General features: G+C 56.0%; 1 protein-coding gene and 1 long non-coding RNA gene across 3 annotated transcripts in view; both read right to left on the bottom strand.

The window, feature by feature from the left end:
• The window catches only part of PAX2 (paired box 2), a 110,256-nt gene extending 98,142 nt beyond the window's left edge, over window positions 1-12,114 (bottom strand). For both annotated transcript variants that reach the window (XM_029081082.2, XM_029081084.2), the window contains exon 1: window positions 12,026-12,114. In XM_029081082.2, coding sequence (XP_028936915.1) covers window positions 12,026-12,050 — 25 coding nt within the window. In that variant the 5' untranslated portion in view covers window positions 12,051-12,114. The remainder of the gene's footprint in view (window positions 1-12,025) is intronic.
• A 2,531-nt stretch (window positions 12,115-14,645) lies between these two features.
• Window positions 14,646-20,342, bottom strand: LOC114817372. Its single transcript, XR_003765225.2, has 3 exons — window positions 20,277-20,342; window positions 19,724-19,885; window positions 14,646-14,893 (listed from the first exon to the last, which is right to left on the bottom strand). It is a non-coding gene; the product is annotated as an uncharacterized LOC114817372 (long non-coding RNA).
• Window positions 20,343-21,693: the final 1,351 nt, after the last annotated feature.

Here is a 21,693-nt window from a genome sequence, read left to right on the forward strand (position 1 = left end):
TCTCTCTAAAAGCTGCAAAGCCCCCTCCAGACCCCCCTCTCCCTCCCCCTCCCCGCGCCGGGAGATGGATGACTTGTCAGACAAAGGCAATAGATTCCACCACTCTGTGATTCGCCAGCGCCGGAGCCGGGAGCCTGGGCGAGGAGGGCCCCGCGCCTGTCACTCCGACGGCGGGGAGGGGAGAGAGACAGCCACAGAGACACACAGAGACGCAGACAGTCACAGAGACACAGAGACAGACAGAGAGAGACCGGGGGGGGGGGGGGGAGGGGAGAGGAGGTGGAGGAGGGAGGAGGATGGTGGGGGACCCGGGATTAAAACTACAGAGAGAGACGAAACTCGCCGATAAGATAAACGTTAGATAAGGATAAAGAGAGGAAGGGGCTAATGAATATTCAGGCGAGAGGCGGAGGGGCCGCCGAGCGCCATCCGCTCCTCTCCCTGGCACTGGATTCTCCCCTAGCCCGGTCCCGAACGTCCCGCAGGGCAGTTACCCGAAGGAAGGCCGTCTCGGCTCCCTTTCCCTTCGCCCGTCCCATCTCCCCAGCCCCCTTCCTCGACTGTCAGAGCTCCTCTTCCCCATTTCCACCCCCCTCGTTCTTTTCTTCTCACTTTCGGCGTCTCTCTCTCACTCTGCGCCCCTCTCTTTGGGGGTGTCTCCCTCTCTCTTTGCCTTTCTCTCCTCCACCCCCCCCCCCCCGCCCCCATCCCTGCCCCACGAAAGGGGCTTCGCAAGCATCGAATCGGAGCTCTGCGGGGAAAAGCCAGCGGGCTTTGGGCCGGGCGTTCCCTGGCCCTCCCTTTCCTCGCAGGCCCGTTTCAGGCTGATGGCGGGCTTGGGCCCCCTCCTCTCGCCCGTGCGGGGAGCGTTGTTATCGTTATTGATGATTCTGCTCTGGGGGCGCTCAACTGGCGGGGCCGGAGCGCTCCGCGCAGAACGGCTCAGGAGCCGCTGCCTTCGGAGGGGGAAGACCTGGCCCCACTTCAGGCCAAAGCTAGAGTCGAGAGGAGGGATGAGGCGGTGCTTTTCCCTCTAATCCTTGGGGATTTCGGGGTCCGGACGGACCAGAGAGGCCTAGGGAGAGGCTTTGAACCGGGGAAATGACATATCTCTCGGGCTGGAGAGAACTATCCCGCAAGAACGGGCCTCAGCGCCTCTCCTCTCGGGGTCCTGCCGGTCGGGGGCCGGGGGGAGCAACCGGCTCGACCTCGGGCTCCCCCGGCTCTCCCGAGCTCGCCGGCCCGCCCCATCTCCGCATCCGCCTCGCTCGTACGAGGCTGGAGCGGCCCCTTTGTCTCCCGAACTGGTTAAGTACACAATATCCGGGATATCTTTATGAAATATTTTCCCCCGTCTCATAAATCATCTTGGCACTTCAGCTGATGTTTTAACTCTCTCTCTCCCTCCCCCCTCCCCCCACCTCCTTCCCTGGGTCTCCGAAAGGGCAGCTTCTGGCGGGGGCTGCGCGGGGCTCTTTTCGCCTCGACGACGGGCTGCGGAGCCCGGGGCGAGGATCGGGGCCGGGGCCGGGCCGGGACCGCCTTGCTCTCGGCCCTGAAACCTGCCAAGAGACGCCCCCCCTACTGTCCCTCCCCTCTCCCCGCCCCCCCCCCACATCCGCCTTCTCCAGCTCCCGAGTGACCCAGGGGTCATTCCCTGTCACCCTGTGGAGCACTGGGGCCTGAACCCCGCTCTCAGCTTTTTACCCGGGCTCGGCTCGGAGGCCGACAGGTATCCCTTCCCTACAGGCCCGGTCGGGCTGGCCTGGCTTCCCCCGGTGGTGATGGGGAGGAAGGGGGAGAGACTCGGCCTTCTCAGGCCGAGCGATGCGCACGAAGGGGGGCCCAGCCAGTCTTTCATCTCTCCTCCCCAAGGGGCTGCCCCCGCTTCCACCCTCCAGCCAGGTGGGGGGCAAAAAGGAAGGCCTCCCTGGGTCTGGCCCGCCGCCCGTCTCTGCGGGCTGGGGAGGGGAGGGGGACGGGAACTTCGCCCCTGGGCCCACCGCGATCCCTCGGGGGCCGTCCGGGGGTCCCGGCCTGGTGGGGCCGGTCCTTTCCCAGGACCACCTGCAGATGGCGCTCCCCGGTTTGCTTTGGGGCTCGGATCCGACTGGCCACCGACCAACTCTTGGGGCCCCGGGCAGACGGAATCCAAGTTTTCGAGTCACCGAGGGGAGCTGCCCCCCATCTCGGCCTTCGGGACTGGTTCCCCCTCGGCTCAGGGTAGAGAGAGGGAAGTGGGGAGCCGGGATTGCTTTGGCTGGAGCTTCCCACTGGAAAGAAGGGGGACTTCTGGCCCTCGGGCTGCTCCCTTCGACATCCCTGTCCCTTCTCTTCCCGCTGTAACCCTGGCAATAGGGGAACTCTCTCTCTCTTCCTCTGGGCCACCCCTTCTCCGAAGGCCACCCCGCTGGACTGTAAACCCGTCTTGGGTAAGAATTGTCTCTTTTCATTGCTCTATTGTAATTTCCAAGCGCTTGGTACAGTGCTCTGCTTACAGTAACCGCTCAACAAATACGAATGAATGAATGAATGAGGAACCGCCCGTCCCCTGAAGAGCCCCAACTCGCATTCACAGACTCACCCATGGGTACACTACTAGACAGATTCGCGAATATACACTCAGAGGCACAAGTGAATAGATACGCTCACGTGATTTGTACACACATCAATCGTACCTATGCAGGTATACGTACAACCCATAATACTCATCTAGACATGCATATGTGGACCCACGCAAACACGCATAACACACACGCACACTTTCTCTCTCCTACTGATACTCCACCTCCATACCCCAGACACCCACTGAAACACACTAATCTCACACACAACTACAGAATGCTCGTGTCCCGCCAACCAGACATACTTGACACAAACACACACTCCCTGTCTGGTTCTCCCCTCATTGCCTCCTTCTTCCTTCTCCCCAACCTGTATTGCCCCTCCCCTCCTCCTTCCACGACCCCCCTCCCCCGCCGCCCAATTCCTTTCCAACCAAATCAGTCAGCGCTTTCTGGACAATGCTGCTCTCTCCGAAACTCTCAGGCCCTGGACTGATTCCACCAGTCTAGAAAATCAAACAGGAAAATACCCATAATGATTCTGGACCCAGTTTGGATTCTCTCTGCCCTTCCCAAGCAGAAAGGACCCCTCCCGGGAAGCAACCCTCTCCTCCTCTCTCCTCTCCTCTCCTGCCTTCTTTCTTCTTTCTCTTTTCAGCCTAGTTGTAGGGGAAGAAAAGGCAAAGGGGAAAAAAAAGGGGGGGGAGAACAGCCCAACCCCAAACACAGCCTGGGCTCCGACCTGTCAGGGTTGGTTGCTTTTCCCGACCGCCTCTAAATGAACCTTTTCTCTCTGGTGTTTTCAAAGCGAGCCCTCCACCCCCCAACCTAGGGCCATTTACACTTCAAAAAGGGCGCCGGCCTCCCTGCGGAAATTTAAAGGAAAATAAACTTTTGGGGAGTTGCGCTGATACCGATCTCGGGATTTGGTTCATTATCCGCCTCTCTGCATCTGATCTGCCTAATAAATCTTCCTTGTGGATCTCGGCTCTTTCTCCTTCCCCTCGCCCCGTCCTTTCAGGTCGTGGTTTTGCTGGATGGGGTCCCCTTCATCTGTTTCGCACTTCGTCCCCCTTCTCTCCCCCGGAGCACTCCACCCCGTAACCCCGCAACCTGGATGGGCTCTCTCAGCTTGGCCCAAGTACCAACTCTGTGTGAACGTGTACGTGTTTGTGTGCTTGGATGTGCGAGCGTGTGTGTTTCGATGAGGGGGCATGAAATGTTCTGAACAAGGATGAACGCAGGTGTGTTCACCTATGCTTTTGTGCAAGGATACCTGATCCATTTGATGTTTGCCCACTTACACCAAATCCAGCGGTGTTTACTGATCGTGCCAGTGTGTGCGAACTCACATACGATACAGCCGCCTTCTCGTCTCCCCTCAACTTCGCCCTCGTGTTTGCGCGCTGCCTGCGAACTCTCGTGGAAAAGGATCCCAGCACCTAAGACCACGGATCCGGATGCTTGTGTGAGGCTGGGCGCATCGACCCCTGACCTCCTCTCCTCTTGTCCGGCCTGGTCCAGAGCCCCTTGGCTGGCCCGAACGCGCCTCGACTTCTGGCCCACTGCTCTGACCATTTTACTGAGCCTCAAGGGCGAGGGAGTTTGTGGGGGAAGAGGAAGAAGAAAAGTGTGTGTGTGTGTGTGTGGAGGGAAGCACAGCAAACTCTGAAGAGGACCGGGTCGCTGGAGCGGGGCAGTGGGTATTGGAAGGTTACCCCGACTTTCTCAAATACTGTCCCAGAGCCTCGGGTCCGTGGAGGGGTCGTGGGAGACGCATCCCTCTGGAGGCTGAAAGTGTTCGGGTCGGTGGGGGAATCTGGCCAGATCCCGCAGCTAAGTCCCCTACACAATGTAAGCGAATCTCTCCCCCGTCCTCCCTGCACCCCGCCCCATCCGCACCGCCCCCCTCGCCCCCTCCCCCTTCTTTCCGCCTCCCGGAGAGCCGCAAGGGGAACCAGGGCTGGGGATCTGGGGGGAGGGGATTAGAGAATCCGAAATTAAATGTATCTCCCCAGGAAATGCTCCCCACAGCGCGGACCAAATTAAACGCATTAAAGTTCAGAAAAAGCTGTTTAGATCCGAGGGGAGGAAAAAAAAAACTCGTCCAAGGGGAAGAAAGAGTCAAGAAAAAAAAGGAGAGAGAGAAAGGAGGAGAAAGGGAAAGAGAAGAGAAAGGAAATAGGGACGGAGGTCGCGACAGAGGAAGAGCCGGGGACCTAGTGCGCGGGTCTCTTCTCAACCTAGCTCGCAGAAGGGGAAGGATTCCGAAAATATAAAAAAAAGTTAGTGGAGAAAAACATAAGAGCGTCCACTTAGAGACAGCCCCTCGGGCACGCGCGCGCGCAAACACACACATACACACACATACGTATACATAAAGAAATAGGTAGGCACACCCACAAATAGCGCACGGCCTCCCCACCCGACCACCACACGAGCACATGCGCACACACAGGCATACACACCAGGCTACACACAGGCTACCTAGCATGCGCATGTACGAATGGGAAGACACCGCTTTACACACACCCAAACACTCGCTGCCCACCCTCCCGACCCTCCCCTCGTCAGCCCAGTGCCGTTTTCCCTCTCCTGTTCCGCCCCCCTCCCCCGCCCTGAGCCCCTCTACGCCTGCTCTCCCCCCCCCCCCCCGCCCCTCCCCCTCCCCAGCCCTCTGGTCACGTTGGAGGATGGGTTTTTTGGAAGAGCTTCTGGTACAATATGGAGCACCATGGGCTGCAATTTCACACTCCACAGCACATTCCCCCTAAAGCGACTCTGTGGTTTTTTTTTTCATCTAAGACCCCCTAATTTCTGCTTCCCTCGCTCCCTCCCTCGCGCTCCCTCTAGCCTCTTCCTCTTTTTGTGCCCAATATTTGGGTTCCTGACGCGAAGCCGGGGGAGGCCCGTCCTTCTGCCCGGCCGCCCCCCTCCCCCACCCTCCTGGCCCCTCGCTCGCCCCTCGCTCGCTGCCGTGGGCCCGGGCCGGGCCTGGCGGCACACGTGCGCGGCCCTTTATCCGACCCCCGCCTTTAACCCCGCGCTCCCCTTCACAAGAGGCCTCGGCCCAGCGGCGCCACCCGCCGGGTCCTCCTTGAGGGACGGCGACAAAGGGAGCCACTTGGCCAACAAAGCGGCCTCTCAGCGGCACGGGCCCGGGCCGGCTGCAGCCCTCGTGCCGGGCCGGGCCGGGTCCAACTGGGCTCGGGCCCCGAGCGCGCAGAGGGACGGTGGGCACAGAGCTAGAGGGCGGCCTGAGAAGCTGGCATCTCCAGCGGGGCCGCCAACCGAGGGCGCGAGGGGCGGCTCTGTGGCTGCGTGGGTCGGTAGCAGCCAAAGCCCACCGGGATGCCCCCGCCCGTCGCTAGACGAGCGAGCCCTCCGGAACCTGAGAGGCAAGAAGTAGCACTATTGCCACGCGTGCCCTGCCCAAACTCAGGCACACCCTTGAGCACGTATTGGACTCCTACACACACACACACACACACACACACACAACTCCCACCTTCTCCTCATGGGCACACCCACGGTCTGATTCTTGCAGTTGCCCCGGCGCCACAGGGCTTTGCTCCCGGGCAGGTGAAGTGGCAGACCGATCACCCCGTGGCCAAGCACCCCGTACCCTGAGCTCTCGGGCAGCTCCCGGCCAGCTGAGAGGTAGCAGGCCCAACCAGGGAGCTGCTGCTACCTGGAGCTGGACGGTCCCGGTCACTATGCCGCTCCCAAGGCGGGACAGGGCAGAGCAGGCCCGAGGCCACACAACGACCAGAATTTTCTGCCCCTCAGGATTTTCTGGATCCGCAATCTTGGACATGGTGGGGGGGGGGGTGCCTTGGGGAGGATGGGGGGAGTTCCTGGAATGCTCCCGGGCGGTAAGGAGGCCTTAACCGGAGTCCTCATACATTTCCCGGCCACTTCCTTCTTCCCGCCCTCTCCTCTCCTTTCCCCAGTCTTGATTTTCTTTTCTCCCTTTCTTCCTATCCTCGTCCTCTCTTCCGGTTTCTTGTTCTGGATTCTCTCTCGGTCTGCCCCCTCCCCCAAAGAGCGCAGGTGCCCGGGAATTATTCAATCACACCCCCTTTCTCCGCCCTCCCGTCCCCCATCTCCTCTTCCCTCCTGCCGTCCTCCCCCGCCCCCCGCCCTCCCAGGAGCCGGGTTAATTGTGGCCCTTGGCGTTGGACCCTTCCAGGGTCAGTCAGCCCAGCGTTCGCGTCTGGCGATGGTCATTTGGTGGGGGCGGGGGTGGAAAGGGGGGGCGGGCAAGGGGAGAATGAGGAGGGTTGGGGAGAGGATCCCAGCCCTCCGGCCCTTCCATTTCTGTCCAGTCCCACTTCGTTCTGGGCTACCTCCAAACAAAAGAAAGGGCTCGCCCAAAGGGCCTACAGCCCACTCCGCCTTTAGGATGGCTGCTCAGGTGAGTTCAGGTGAGGCGGCGCCGGGAGCGGCCAGGAAGAAGTGGGGCGGAGGGAGCGGTACACGAAGAGCAGAAAGGGAATAGGGAGGAACGGGAGAAGGGACTGGGAGAGTCTCCCAATCTGGGCCCGGCTCTCAGTCCATCCTGGAAACTTTTCCTGTCGGGAGAGACGGGGGCTCAAGGAGGCGCGACGGCGGGGGATGTTCGTGGAGATATAATGATTAACTGTCCTCTCTGTCCACCCCAGCCCTCGGCCCGGAGCTCGACGTGGGGAAGCGGGGGAGGGGAGAGCGGGGACGTCGCGGACTCGGACCGAAGCCCACTGGCCAGAAGCGGAGGGAGAAGGAGAGCGAGAGAGCTGGAAAGGGAGTTGGAACAACAGAAGGCGAGAAAAGAGTCATGCGGACAGGTTCAAAGGGGAAGAAGAGGAAGGGGAAGAACAAAAGCAAGAAGGTGAACACGGGGAGAGAAAGGGCGAGCGGGCGAGAGCGAAGTAGTTGATAAGAGGAAGTCAGGTGGACAAGAGTTTTCTCCGTGAGTTGTGAGAGCAGGTACCACGTCTTCCTCCCCCTCCCCCTCTTTTCCAGCTGCTCTGCCTCCCGGAAAAGTTGGAAAAGAGGAGGGAGAACGGTGGGAGGGTGGAGGAAGAAAGACAGAGAGAAACCGAGCCAAAGAAAGAGGACGGAGACAAAGGCACAGAGACACAAGGAAAGAGAGAGCGAGTGAACGCTGAAGAGAAGGGTGAAACCCCTGGCGCCTTCAGCCATTTGCCCCTCCTTTTACCTCTTTGCCTATCTCTGAGGTTGCCATCGAACGTCACGGCTCGAGTGTGTGACTGTATGCGCGCGTGTGGCTGTTGTTAGCCTGGGCGGTTGCTTTGTGTGATGTCTATCAGTGATGCTGGGAGTGCGTTGTTTTGCGTGCGTGTGCTCCGATTTTGTCGTGGGGTTCCTGGTTGGTGGCGTGCGCGTGTTGGCGTTGGAGCCCCGAGTGTGGTGTTGTGTTGGAAGTGGCGGGGTGGTGTCTTTGGGATACTGCCCGAGGAAGTGGGGGTGGTGGTGGAGGGGAGGGGAGGGGGCAGGGGGCAGGCTGAGCCCCCCTGCGGGCGGGCCCTGCCCCGCGCTCTTCTAAATTCGAATCTTGCCCCAGTCGCACAGTTGAAACCAAAAGATCAAAAACGAATTCCGCCCGGGCCAGGTAGGGACCGCTCTTTGGCCGACTCATTCTTTACCAAAAAATGAAGGTTCTTCCGCAAAGCCCCCCACCAGCCTGATTCCCAACTCCCGGTTTTGCCTAGAAGAGGAAAGGTGCGGATCGAAGCTCGGAGCAGCCGGCCGCCTCGGCCCCCGGGACCCAAGGCAAGTTTTCGGGAGGTGCGACGGGGCGCTCTATCTCCAGGGCTAAGACCCAAGGCAGAAACGGACGGAAGCGGAGCCGAATCGCCTTTCCATTTCTAATTAAATTAGGGCTGAATGCGGCGTGTCTGTGTCCGTCCGGGTCTCTGTGCGAGGGTGGGAGTGGGTTAAGAAGCGCGAGGCGGACCCGAGGCGGGGACCAAGAGAAAGCACATCTCTCTCCTCTCCCAGAAAAGAAGGAGGCCGCAGAAAAACTGCCATTTACAGTAGACGGAGACAGTCACCACTCCTTTTGGTCCATAAATCAATTAATAACGAGGCCAAAGGTGAGGCCGCAAGTCGGGGGCGGGGGGTGAGGCAGGGGCTGGGGGCCTATGCCTCATCCTCCTCCTTTTCCTCCTCCTCCTCTTCCTTCTCCTTTCCTTTCCTCCTTTTCCTCCTTCTCTCCTTTCAGAGTCCAAAGAACCCAGTCATGGCAGCTCCTAGTTGGGTTTGAGGAGAAGAGGAAGAAAGAGAGAGGGACGAGGAGGGGAGGAGGGGGAGGGAGAGCGGGAAGGAAAGGGAGGGGACAGAAGAAGGGGGAGCAAAGGGGGGATGGGAGAGAAAGGAAGAGGGAGAAGAAGATGGGATGGAAAAACAGGGAGAGGGACGAAGGGGAGGGGGGAAAGAGAGGGAGAGAACGGAAAGGGAGGGGAAGAGGGGAGAGAGAGGGAGGGGAGTAGAATAAATACCAAATAATAAATATTACAATCTTTGATGATTGTGGGAGAGCGAGCAGAGGGGGCCGGAGACTGCGATTGGCGAAGCCGCATCTCCCCCTCACCCCCTCCACCCCGCCTCGTCTCTCCCTCCTTTTACTGGGGTTTGCGCCGAGCTCGGGGAGACGCAAAATGAATCCCGCGTCTTTCGGAAACCCTACTTGGACAGCAGCGCCGGGGCTCAGCCGAGCGGCGTTGGCTTGTGTGTATCTTTGTCGCAGCGCACCCGCTCTGCCGAAGGTCGACCCGGGGCCCAGCCGAGGGGTCCGGCCGAGAAGGGAAGCTGACTCCTTCTCCGTTTTAACCCCGACCCTTCTCCCCGGCTCTGTCTTCCCCACCACCCGGCCGCCCCTCCCCGTCCCTGCTCCCCGGAGGGCGGGAGGGTGGCGGGGAGCGCGGTGCGGTGCGCTACGGTGCGGGGAGGGGCGCCCACCCCGGGCTACCCCGGCTCCCGCATTCCCCCCTGCTGCCAATCCCCTCCAAGTCGCCAGAGGTCCGGGAGCCGGCTGTCCGGCCGAAAGGGGGGCAGGTGCAGGTAGGCGCGGGCGGGGGGCGGAGGGAGGGAAGAAGGGGATGCGGGGGAGGGGTCTGAGCCCCGGGGGCGGTGGGCGGGAGCGTTGACGGCCTCCCGGTCCTTCCCTGATGCCGGCGGAGCCCAGCAGGACGGCTGCCCTCTCCGGCCCGTGAGCCCAGTGGAGCCTCCTGGAAACTTCGGACAGAGATAGACGGCAAAACCCCGAACCTCTCGGGGCCCAAGTCGCTGGCGTGCGGGACCCTAGGCCCCAGGGGCCCCAGACACTGCCCTGGTCCGGCCGAACGGAGGCTGAAGTAGCCGCTCGCCCCCCGGGCCCGCTGGCTGGCCGATCCGGCCCCCGAGTTAGATCTGAGTTCCCCACACCCACGCCGACCCCCAGTCACAGACACACCACATGGGTGGAGAGAAGGGATCCGGAGGGGGAAGCCTGCCGAAAAAAGTTGACCCCAAAGTGGAGGAGTCAGGGGGGTCTGTGCGGGGGTCTGGATTGGGTCGGTTCCTTTCCAGCGGGAAGGGAAGAAGAAACCCAGGAGATTCGTGGCCCGGGCTACGAGGGGAGCCGAACTGCTTGGAAACGGGGCAGAAGGAGGAGGATCGGAGAGAGGAGAGGATGGGGGAGAGAGGTGAAGATGAAGAGGGAGGAAAGACCGAAACGGAGACCGGGAGGAAGGAAAGAAGAGAGTAGAGGGGGAGAGAGAGAGAGAGAGAGAGACATTCCCAAGAATTCCAAACCCATTAGCTCTGTCCTTGGGATGCATATTTATACGGTCTAGGAGGTACACAGATGGACTATCAATTTAATTCCATCTTCAACACCATCAGAGATTGATTTTCTACTCGCCTTTAATTTTGCCATAATTAATTAGATCATTACAACTGTTTGCTATTGATCTCCCTGCTAAAACTCCTGGCGCACAGGAGGGGGTTCTCCAGAACCCGAAAAGCCCGGGAGGGCGCAGAGCCAGCTCCGGGAGTCGAATCCCGAGCTCTCCGGTTCGGGCGCCGCTCCGGCCCGTGGGCACCGGGAGAGGAGGGGGTTTCATTTCCGAATCGGGGGCTTTTTGATGTAGGGAGAAGTAGTGAGGCTCGGAGCTCCCTCCGGGGGCATAGAGAGAATCGAAGACGAAAAAAGCAGGAGCCGAAGGGGTGAGGGGAACCGCTCAGGCTGTGATCTCTCTTAATCAATCAATCATTCAATCAGTAGTGGTTTGGGGACGCTTTCTGTGTGCGGGGTACCGTACTAAGCGCTTGAGAGAGGATGATCTCCTGATATCTGGCCGGGACTCCGGGCGGCTTCGCACGGCTCCCCTAATCCACCCCCCCGCCCCGTCATGGCCTAGATCTAGGCCCGGGATTCCGAGCTCCAGCAGGATTCAGAGGCAGATCACTTCAAACAAAGCGCAAATCCGGGGGCGGGGGGGGGGGGGGGGGGAGCAGGGCCTAGGCGGGCGTCCACGGCTGGACTCGCCTCTCTATCGCCATGCAACCACAACTCTCAGAATACCCGTTCTCTCTCCTCTCTCTCTCCCTCCCTCCATCCTTCCTTCTTTCACCTCTCCTCTCTCCCTCTTTCTGGCCCCAGAGTCCCCAAGCACTACGCTCCCCCCCCGCCCCGCCCCCGGCTCAGCCCACTCGTGGTCAGCTACACAGACCGGACACTCCCACAGTACACGCAGCCACACACACACTTCAGCATATAGAGGCCCCAGGCCCACACAACACCCCGCCCCCCCCCCAAAACACACACACGCAAACCCGTTCACTCACCGCAACATTCCCACTCCACCCCCCAACCTACCCCCAGCACACTCCCCAATTTCCCCAAGTTTGCCCAAGTTCATCAACCTATCGAAAGTTTAGACAAACGAAACCATAAAAAAATAAAAAAAGGAGAAGGATGGGGTGATGGAAGGAGAAGGAGGACACGGAAAAGATGAGAGAGAAAAGAAACCAGGGCTCCTCGGGGACCAGTGGAACTTTAGAAACTCACATTGCTCTGAAGAAAAGTTCGCCGTGGCAGCTTTGCCGGAGTCACGGGAAGAGGCCCGAAGCGGAACGAATAGCAGGCAAAGGGGACGGCGACCGAGCCCCCGGCTGCGGGCAACCCCCGGAGCCTCGGCCACCCATCCCCTTTGCCCTCCGCCCCGCAGCCCCTCCACATAGAACCGAGGCCGCACGGTCCCCTTCTCGGCTCCCCCCCAGGCCCTCCCGGGGGTCCTCTCCCTCTCCCCCTCCCCCTGTCCCGACTGAGAGACTCTCAGAGCCCCCTTCGGGCGCTCCAAAAGGAAAGAACGGATAACGGCCAGAATTAGGGAGCAGCGGCGGGGCCCGGACCTTCTTTCACCCTCTGGGGGCCGGGATCCTCTCTCCAGCGGCCCTCAGCCCCGACCCCTTACCTGCTCGTCCAGCACCCTGTGCCATCTTCCTCGGCCGCCCGGTCCGGGTTCCGAGGCGGCTCAATCCGGCCTTCTGCTCTCTCTCTCTCTCTCTCCTTCTCTCTCTCTCCCTCTCCCCGAGTGGGCGTCTCGCCTCCCCCCGCCGGCTCCCGGAGATCTGGGCGCAACCACCCAAAACTAACCGGCTCAGATAACCAGAGCAAACGCTCTCTCTCGCTCTCTCTCTCTCAACACCACAAGGAGACAGCCACACACACACTCACAGAGCCCTCCCCGCCCCCCAACACACACACATGGACACACACAGAGGCACCAATACAGTCACACTGACTCCGAGATGCACGGCTACAACCTGAGAGATAGCTGTATCCTTCTAGGCTGTTTCAGCCAAAGAATGAGACTTCGCACAGACATACAAGCATTCTCCGCCATAAACACTTTTGCACATCATCCATCACATCCATGTAAGCACATATGCGAGCATTCATTCAAACTGATACCCACGCATAAACGCTCACACTCTCCAGAGTTTTTTTAATTAAAAAAGAAAAGGAAAAAAAATCCCTGACTTCCTTTATAAAACGGAGTTGAAAATGTAATAGGAGGTTGAAAAGGGAAGGGAAGCACAGTGAGCGTTCAATATATTCCTTTGATTGATTGACTGATCGAGAAAGAAACAATCAGAATTCCCTTCTCTCCCTTCCCCTCTTCTCCAAAACACTAAGAGCTACCAGTTTCCTCTGCCTTGCACCATCAAAAGTGAGACCTATCTCTCCAATATATAAGGCAAACAACATTCTTAACACAGAGGAAAGCCCAATTTCATTTAGTGAAATATTACTGACATTATATTCATTGTATATTTTAAAGGATAGAGAAACTCAAACCTGAGGACTACCTAAAGCAAACACAATTATCCACTATTCTGATTGACTTTACAATATATTGGTCTCACATAACCTCGAGGATCTGAATTTAAACACTCTACAAAATATGGGAGAGTTCAACTCGACAAATATACTTCCGCACAATCACTTCCTCAAATGAAGACCTAGTCATTTTTACTCTCTACTAATCCATCTCTCAAAAACATACTAAGACTTGTTTGGATTCCTTCATAGACGTACAAGGAAGCACAAGCACACACACACACCAGATAAAATCTCATTTTCTTACACAGTCAGTTGCCATACACACTCACAGCTGACTCTATATTTTGTGCCTGGGGCTGTGTTTGAATCATTCTTCTAATATCTCTCCCCAGTGCTTAATACAGGGTTTCCCTCAGTGTCAGCATTTAATAAACGTTATAACTACTACTCTTAGACCTATCCACAATGATACACATTCCTACTTATCCAGAGACATACAAACTCTATTTACATCCACTTTAACACATACAAAAATAGATTATCATTCTGAGACACACACATAGGCACGCAGCCACACTTTCAAACATGAACAGCCAGAAACACTCACATTGCATCTCAGCCACATAGACCTGCATACACTCAGAGATAGTCACACACGTGATCTCACACATGAACACCTTTTCCTACACTTCATTCATGTTCAGTAGTGCAACAACCCTCTGATAAACTGACAGCGCAGGCTCACGCACACATAAGCTTAGCTAATTTCAGTTACTCCTTCACAAACCCTGCCTGTCTCATTATGGGGGTAAGGGCCTGGGGGTGCAGGGGGAAACTGGAAATGGATCCATGAACATTCAAGACCCAATTTTACCGGTCCCTTATCAAGGGTTTCTGGGAATCCCTGATGGATAAGGCTTCCCCAAAAATTCAGTCACGGCCTCAGGACCCTGGGAAAAAGTTCCCCTTCTTTTTTTCCTTTCACCTTCCTGCCTCTACACCCCAGCAAAGACAAGAGCATATACACTCACCCACACACATACACACACACTCACCTCCTCAAGACACCACCCCCCAAAATTCCCTCCGGTCCCTCCACCCCCTAAACAACCCGGAGGCGGTGGGGGACTTACAGGAAGTAGCACAAACGAGAAAAAATTGGGGGCCTGACACCTCCCATTAGGGAGCTGGGGGGGGGATGGTGGAGAACGGGCAATGGGGAGGGAAGAAGACCCCGGAGTTTGAGGGGGAAAACCCCGGGGAGTGGAAGAAGTGAGAGAATGAGCGGAGTTGGAGGGAAGAAACCTCCGCTGAGAAGGGGGGAAACTACGGTAGTGTCTGTGGAGGGGGACCGGGGACGGGGGGGGATTCCTGTTAGAAGAGGAAAATCACAGCTAGAAAGGAAGAAACCCTGGGGTGGGATAGGGGGGACTCCAGGGGAGTGGAGATTCCCGGGAGGGAGAAAAGAGACCTTGGCAACTATGGGAATGGAGAGCTCCCCAAATGGGAGGGGGAGATCTTGGGGTATGTTTTGGGGAACCCCGGCTTGTTGGGGAAGGCCCTGGCTAGGAGGGAAGAAACCTTGGAGTGGGAGCAGGGAGACCCCGGCTAGGAGAAGGGAGATCCCAAAGTGAACGGGGAAGAATTCGGGTTTTGGAGGGGTAGAGGAGGAACTCCTGAAGTGTGCAGGAGGACACCCGGGATAAAAGGGGAGAAACCTCGTGCCGGGGTGCAGAGGACCTCGGGAGTGTAAGGAGACATCGCTGATTTGGGTTGTGCAGGTTTAAATTTTTTAGTTCAACACTTTGACCGAAATTTTTATCTTTTAGGAGATTTGGGGAACATTACTGTGTCAATATTTGTAAGATCAAGAGATGAAATAATCTTAAATTTTCTATTTTCGACAAGAAAGATGAGAATATTGCATACATCCTCAGCTCGAAATCCTTGAAGGAGGGAACAATACCGCCGCCGATCCCTTCGGAGAGCTCAGAGCCTGGAAAGAGGACACATGTTTTCAAACCTTGTGACCCTTCGGACCACACGCCCACAAACCCACACTCAAAACCCACCAACACCCAACTCACACACACTGGCCCAGCCCAGCTCGTCCGCTGTCTGGCCGGACCCCAGAATCCGAGGAAACAGGAAGGTATCGACCCGTTCATAGCCCCTCATCCTGTCCCGGAGTTTGGGGTTTTTTCCCCCCTCAGCGTCTCTATGTGCCTCTTTATCAAGAGGCATTGTCTACCTGAAGCTATCTCTGTCGCTCCCATGCTTTGCCCCCACACTTTCTTTTCATTCTAGTCCCCTCGGTCCCATTGATTGAAAGTCTCTCTCAGCTTCTCCAAGGAGTCCCAAGAAAAATGATCCGTTATCCTATTGATTCTTCATTAAAATTACATTTATGCGTTGCTAAATTGGTTTAAAAGCTTTTTTTTTTGCTGTTGTTATTGTCTTGTCAGACCCGACGGTCCTGGGCAAACAGAGTTTAACTGTTGAGACTGAAAAAATAAAATTAAAAAAAATCAGCACACTAGCGCACTGCTGTTATTATTATTACCCGTGGGTTATTGTTGTCATTATTATGCTGGTTATTTGGTTAAAGAATTCTTAGGGAAAGGTGGAGATGAAGGCGATCGTCAGAGGCAGATAGCTCTGTAGGAGGGTGGGTGGGATTGAGTATTTTATTTCAAACTGTTTTAAGGGATTCGCTCCTTTTCCTCTTCTCCGTAAATCATATTAAAACATTAATTCTATCCCAGAGCGAGAAAGAGAAAGAGATTAAAAAGTTTAGAAAACAATTTTCGTTTCCTCTATTAGCCAGGACTCGGAGAGAAGGGAAGATTGAGGGCACGGATTCCTCCTTTTGACCCTCTTAATCTCTCTCCCTACTGCCTCCGAATCGCGTCCTCGGCGGTGTTTGAAAGAGAGAAGGAATCGTGGGTTGGATCAAGCAGCAAAACAGCATTGGGAAAAGGCAAAACTCCCAGCTCTTCGTGATAATAATTAAACCGGGTCGCGGGAGGCAGGGAGGGAGGGCGGGAGGAAGGAAGAAGGAAGGGAGGTCAGGTCACGCCCAGAGAAAGAATTTAAATTGGGGAGGGGGGAAGCCAGCCTCCTCTTGCGTCCTCCAAGACGCCCCTCGCCCCTGTAGAAGCCCCCCCACAGGAACGTGCTGGGGTAAAACGGACGCTGGGGGATTTACTTCCGATCGGAAAAATCTCGAGAAAGAGCAGGGAAGCAGAAATGTCTGCCTGATGTGTTTATCCCCTAATCAGTTCATTAGTTATAAACAACATGACATTAGAAGTTAGGAGGCAGTTGATATTAATTTTTATTTAACTAGTTGATGTTTAATCCGTCACGCCAGGCTGGGCAGCAGCGAGAAAGATCTTCCTGACAGAAAACCAGTTAGAACTTCATAAACCGCAATCAGTGTCCAGGCGTCGGAACAAACAAACAAGAGAAAGAGGGAGGGAGACAGAGAGAGACACGGAGAGACGGTAGAGTCAGGGAGAGACAAAGAGATCGAAAACGGAAAGGAGACGGAGAGGGATGGAGAGATTTTTTTTTAAACGAGGAAGAGAGAGGGAGAGGACTGAGAGGGGGCCGGGAAGGGCACCGAAAAGTAGAAAAACGAGAGGAAACAAAAGGAGGAGAGAGTCCACGGGTGGACACGGGCCCCCCGACCTAGCGGCCGTCAGCCCGGGCACAGCTAGCCGAGGTTGAAGTCTTGGTCGCCAACACTCCGCCTCTGCACCGGGCAGGGCCGGGGAGGGGGTTCGGCTCCAGCCCCTCCAGCCGAAGCGTCCGAGGCAAGAACGGGCGACAGCCTCCGGCCCCGAGAGGGAGATGGACCGGCGAGCCCGGGGCCGCAACGGACGGCCGGTGCCTGTCCGGGAGAGCCGGTGGCGCTCGACTGCTCAAAGCAGAGCGAACAAATCCTCCTTCGTCTTAATGATAAAGAGGACCGTTTAATTAGGATGGGGGGAGGGCGAGGGGGCGGAGATAAAAGGAGCCCACGCTGACACTTGCCAAACCCTCTTGGTGTTTGAGATTTAACATTTCCTCCCGTGGTCAGGAGAAGGGCTTTGCTTTTACCCGGGGGGGTCCAAAGGAAGAAGAAAAAAAAAGAAAAAAAAGAGAGGAAAAAGCTTGGGCGGGGTTGGGTAAACAACTTTAGTTTGGTAAAGTTTGGTGCGAGGGTGTCTACGCGTCGGTGTGTCTATGCCAACAGGCGGGTGGGGTCAGAGTCAGGGCTTGAGCCCTTTCAGAAGCCCCCCTAAAACCCATGTGCACCCCTATTTCCGAGGCTCCTTCCGCTCGTATATCTCGGGTGGAGGTGCGGGCCGAGGCGCGGGCCCGGGGCAAGCGCTAAAGAACAGAGAGGAGGGAGGACACTTCCAATGCCAGCTTCCACCCTAGGAGATCCCGCAAAAGCCGGGACAGATCCAGAGAATCCCGTCATTTACATTCTAATTTGCCTCCGCCGCGCAAAGGAAATCGTTTAGATTCCGAAGAAAATTGCCTCTCGCCAGCGGTTAATAGTTAACTCAGAAGGGAAAGTTCCCAGAAAAAAACAGAGCCGGGCAGAGCAGGAAGGCTAACGCGTCTGGCACCCGCGGGACTCAGCTTCCTGCGCCTCACTCCCGCGCCGTCCCGATCAGGCGTTTGGCCCAGTGTGGGGCGCAGGGGTACGGGGTTGCGACTGGGCCCGAGAATTAAGTGAATTGAGACCCTCTCCCCCGCAGCGATCCACTCCCTCGTTCTGGAATCGGGCTCAGCACCTGACTCCTCTCGGTGAACGGAATAAATCACAGACACGAAGCTGCACAGAGCCAGACCGAGGGGGAAGAACGAATAAAGTAAACTGAGGGGCCCATCGAAACCAACGGCGAGACAAAAGACAAGACGAGGAGAGGAGAGACAAAAAGAGGAGCCAAATTTAAAAAATACAACGAAAGCCAGAACGGAAGGGGACCAAAAAAAAGAGGGAAAATGCTAGAAAAGAAGGCGAAAGAGGGAGTCAGAGAGAGGAAAAAGGAAGGGAGCGAACGAGAAAGAAAACGCTTGGGAGATTCCCAAGTACGGTCATCTTTTCTTCCCCGGAGCGACGGAGAAAGCGCGCCCCGCTGTGGTCCGACCAACTGCGAGCTCAACTGGCTGGGGCTGGGGCTGGGTCGGGGCTGGGCCTGGGTCGTGGGATCGAACTTCGGCCTCTGGAATCGAGGAAGCAGCCGGGGGCCACTGAGAAGTGGGGGGAAAATCCAGGACCCGCTTGGGCCCAGGACTGGCGAAAGAGGAGGGAGCGAAGGTGCAGGTGGAAGTTGGGGCGGGCTCGGTCTGGACCCCGAGGGCTGGGAGCGCGGGGCTGGGGCTCCCACTCATTCATTCATTCAGTAGTATTTATTGAGGGCTTGCTATGTGCAGATCACTGTACTAAGCGCTTGGAATGTACAATTCGGCAACGGATAGAGACAATCCCTGCCCAGTAACGGGGGAGACAGCAAAGCAAAACAAAACACAGGCGCCTCGTCGCCCATCCTTACCAGTAACACTTCCCTGAGCGCTCACTCTGTACTAGGCGCTAAGTAGCTGCTATAGAGAGGCCCTAGAGGGGGAGGTGTAGGGGGCGGGGACAAGGGCGGGAGGCCAGGAGCGAGGGCCTTGTCTCCAGTCTGGGGATCATTAACCGGGTCGCTCAGCATGGCAACTTTAACAATTGGAAACAAATGAGGAACTTTTAACCCCTCCCCCCACCCCCAACACACACCCACACATACACACACACTCTGCCATCCCTCCCTTGGTTCCTCCCCTTTGGCCTCCAGAGCGAGGGCAGCCCGGGACCCTCCGGACCCTCGGAGACTGGGCAGAGTCGGGGAAACGTGGGCGCTGACGGACACCGGCAGTTCCTCCCCTAGGCCAGAGGAGGGCGCAGCGCCAGGCCCTTCTCCCCGCCACACACCCCCTAGAGGCGGGAGGAAGAGAGGGAAGGCAGGAAAATCGAGAAGGGAGAAAGGAAGAAGGGAGAGGAAGGGAAGTGTAGGCAGTGGGGACCTCCCCTCCCTCCTTTGCTTTCAAACGGAGAACTCGATCCGCGGCGTGACTTAGTAGAAAGAACACGGGCTTGGGAGTCAGAGGACGTGGGTTCTAATCTCCGCTCCGCCACTTATCCGCATGTGACCACTTAACTTCTCTGTGCCTCAGTTACCTTATCTGTAAATGGGGATTAAGACTCAGCCCCACGAGGGACAACCCGATTACCTTGTATCTACACCAGCGCTTAGAACAGTACTTGGCACATAGCGCGTCACAAATACCATAATTATTATAATGATTATTATCCGGGCAGCTCAGAAAAAAGCGATGCCCTTTCCCCCTGAGCGGCGGTGCCTTGAGCCGAGCCTGTGACTCCTCTGCGGTCAGCGGTTGACCTGGGGTCACCCCCTGCCAGGATAAGCTCCATGAGGCTGCAGTGGGGTTAGGGACAGGGTGGCAGAGACACCTCTGTCCCTGCACCATCCCTAGGAGGGACCGCGCAGGTAGTGGAGGTGGGGACTTTTAAAAAATGGTATTTGTTAGGCGCTTATTATGTGCCAGGCACTGTTCTGAGCGCTGAAATAGATACAAGTTATCAGGTAGGACACAGTCCATGTCCCACATATTCCGGCCTGTTTCTGAGGGCGGGTGGTTTTCCGTCCTTGGCAACTGCAGAATCTAGAGGGCAGCCCCCTCCCACTCTCTTCCTCCTCCTCCTCCTCCCCCACCACCAACTTCTGCTCTCTTTATGTCTTCCCTGGAAGAAACCTCAAATACTCACTTGCTCTGCTCCTCTAGGTGTGAATCCTATTACAGATCGTCGGAACTGAAGAGTCCATAACTTCTCCTGCTCCACAGTTTCATAGCCTCGGAGAAGTTCTTCTTCATATCTAATCTAAATCTTTCTTGCTGTCCTCCAAGGCGGGGGTAGGGGAAGGTCTTCCTTTAAAACACAACAACAACAAAAAAACCTTTCATACTCTTGAAGGCAGAACTTATTTATTCGGTTTATGTCTTTTCCTTCACACTAAACAACCCCAATTCCTTTTCCCTTATAGTCCCACTTTCCATGTCTTTAAGAGTTTCTGTTAATCTTCCCTGGACACTTCAAATTTTTTTTCCCTTAAACGAGGGAGAAAATAGAGTCCTCTGTAAAGGCTCTTGCCTATTTTTAAATTGGCTTTTGTTAAGCAATTACTTAACACTGTATTAAGCGCTGGGGTAAATACAAGATAATTAGGTTGGACATAGTCCATAACCCTCGTGGGACTCACAGTCTTAATACCCATTTTACAGATGAGGTAACTGAGGTACAGAGAAGCTAAGTGACTTACCTAGAGTCACACGACAAGCGGCAGACTGGCGATTAGAACCCAAACCCTCTGACTCCCAGGCCCCACGCTCTTTCCACCGCACCATGCTGCTTCTTAATGCCATTTTCTTAATGCCACTCACCTGTTACCACAAGCTTGATGCCACTCACCTGTTAACACAAGCTTTTACCCCATGTGGCACTACGTTAAACCAGCATGAACTGCTCTAAAAATTAGTCTCATTTCCTTTCCTGCCGTTCTTGTGCTGACTCCAACCTTACTCCACCGGATGCCTGGGTCGCTCGCTTTTGCCTCTTGTTCTTTTTTCCGTTTATTCATCTTCTCCTTCTCCTTAACGCACGTTTTCTCCAGACCACCGAGAAGATTTTGAACTCTATTTCTAGCTTCGAAACTAAAGGGATATCAAGTCGGCCAGACTTGGGCGGTGGGGGGAAAGAGGAGGGGGTCAACTTAAATTGGTTAAACACTGCCCAAATCGTTGATAGAAATAGTGACACCAAAATCAGGAAGACCCATTGAACGCCACGCTCTGTGTTCCACAGCCAGGTCGACCCACTCTGTGTCTGCCCGAGGTGGACCTGAGCCTCTGATTTGGGGGAGATCCGTCTGCCTCTCGCGCACTCATATAATAGACCTGTCAGTTCATGTTCACACTGAGTGACCCTTACCTGCCTGAGAAAGTGTCGGGTGCGAAGGAATATAGAGTCTTAGCCAAATGCAGTTTTCCCGTCTCCCGTTTCTCCTTTCTCTACAAACGCTGTCACTTTCCCCGAAGGAAATTAAATTGGCCTGACATGATTGCTAATAAAGCCAGCTTGGTACCTGGAGTCCTTCTCGATGTTTGCAAATCAATAGTTTGATGATTTGTTCCAGTATGTTCCCAAGTGGCAAAGTTAAGCTGATTGGGCTATAATTTCCCCCCTTTGAGAATATGGGCACTGCATTAAGCCTTTCTCTAGTGTCTAGACCCCGGGGTCCTCAAAAATAACAGCTAATGGCTCGACCGTAACATCTGCCTGTCATCGGGTCCTGCCGATTTGAACACACCCAGTTTTTTTAAGTAATCTTCAACCATTTTTTTTCCCTTTCCATCTCAAGTGGCACGCGCTCTGTTATCTGATGACAGTTGACCTTTTTCTAAAAGACGGAGGCAAAAAAAAGAGCACTAAAAACTCCTGCCTTGTCAGTGTCATCAGTTATCAACTTCGCCTGCCTATCTACTAAGGGGCGATCTTGTCTTGAGTCTCCGTTTTTCTTTCTCTCCGTTCCTGGGGGTGGAATTTTTCTGGGTGGGGGGGAAGAGGGGCCGGTCCGCCAAAGGCTCTCCCTTCCCCCCTCCCCCCCCGCCCCCCGTCACCCCCAACGCCTTCGTCTATGAAACTCCCGTCCAGCCCTGACCTCTCCGGAGACCCCTTTT

This window comes from Ornithorhynchus anatinus, chromosome 16 (genome assembly GCF_004115215.2).
Source record: "Ornithorhynchus anatinus isolate Pmale09 chromosome 16, mOrnAna1.pri.v4, whole genome shotgun sequence".
In the NCBI taxonomy this organism is placed as follows: Eukaryota; Metazoa; Chordata; class Mammalia; order Monotremata; family Ornithorhynchidae; genus Ornithorhynchus; species Ornithorhynchus anatinus.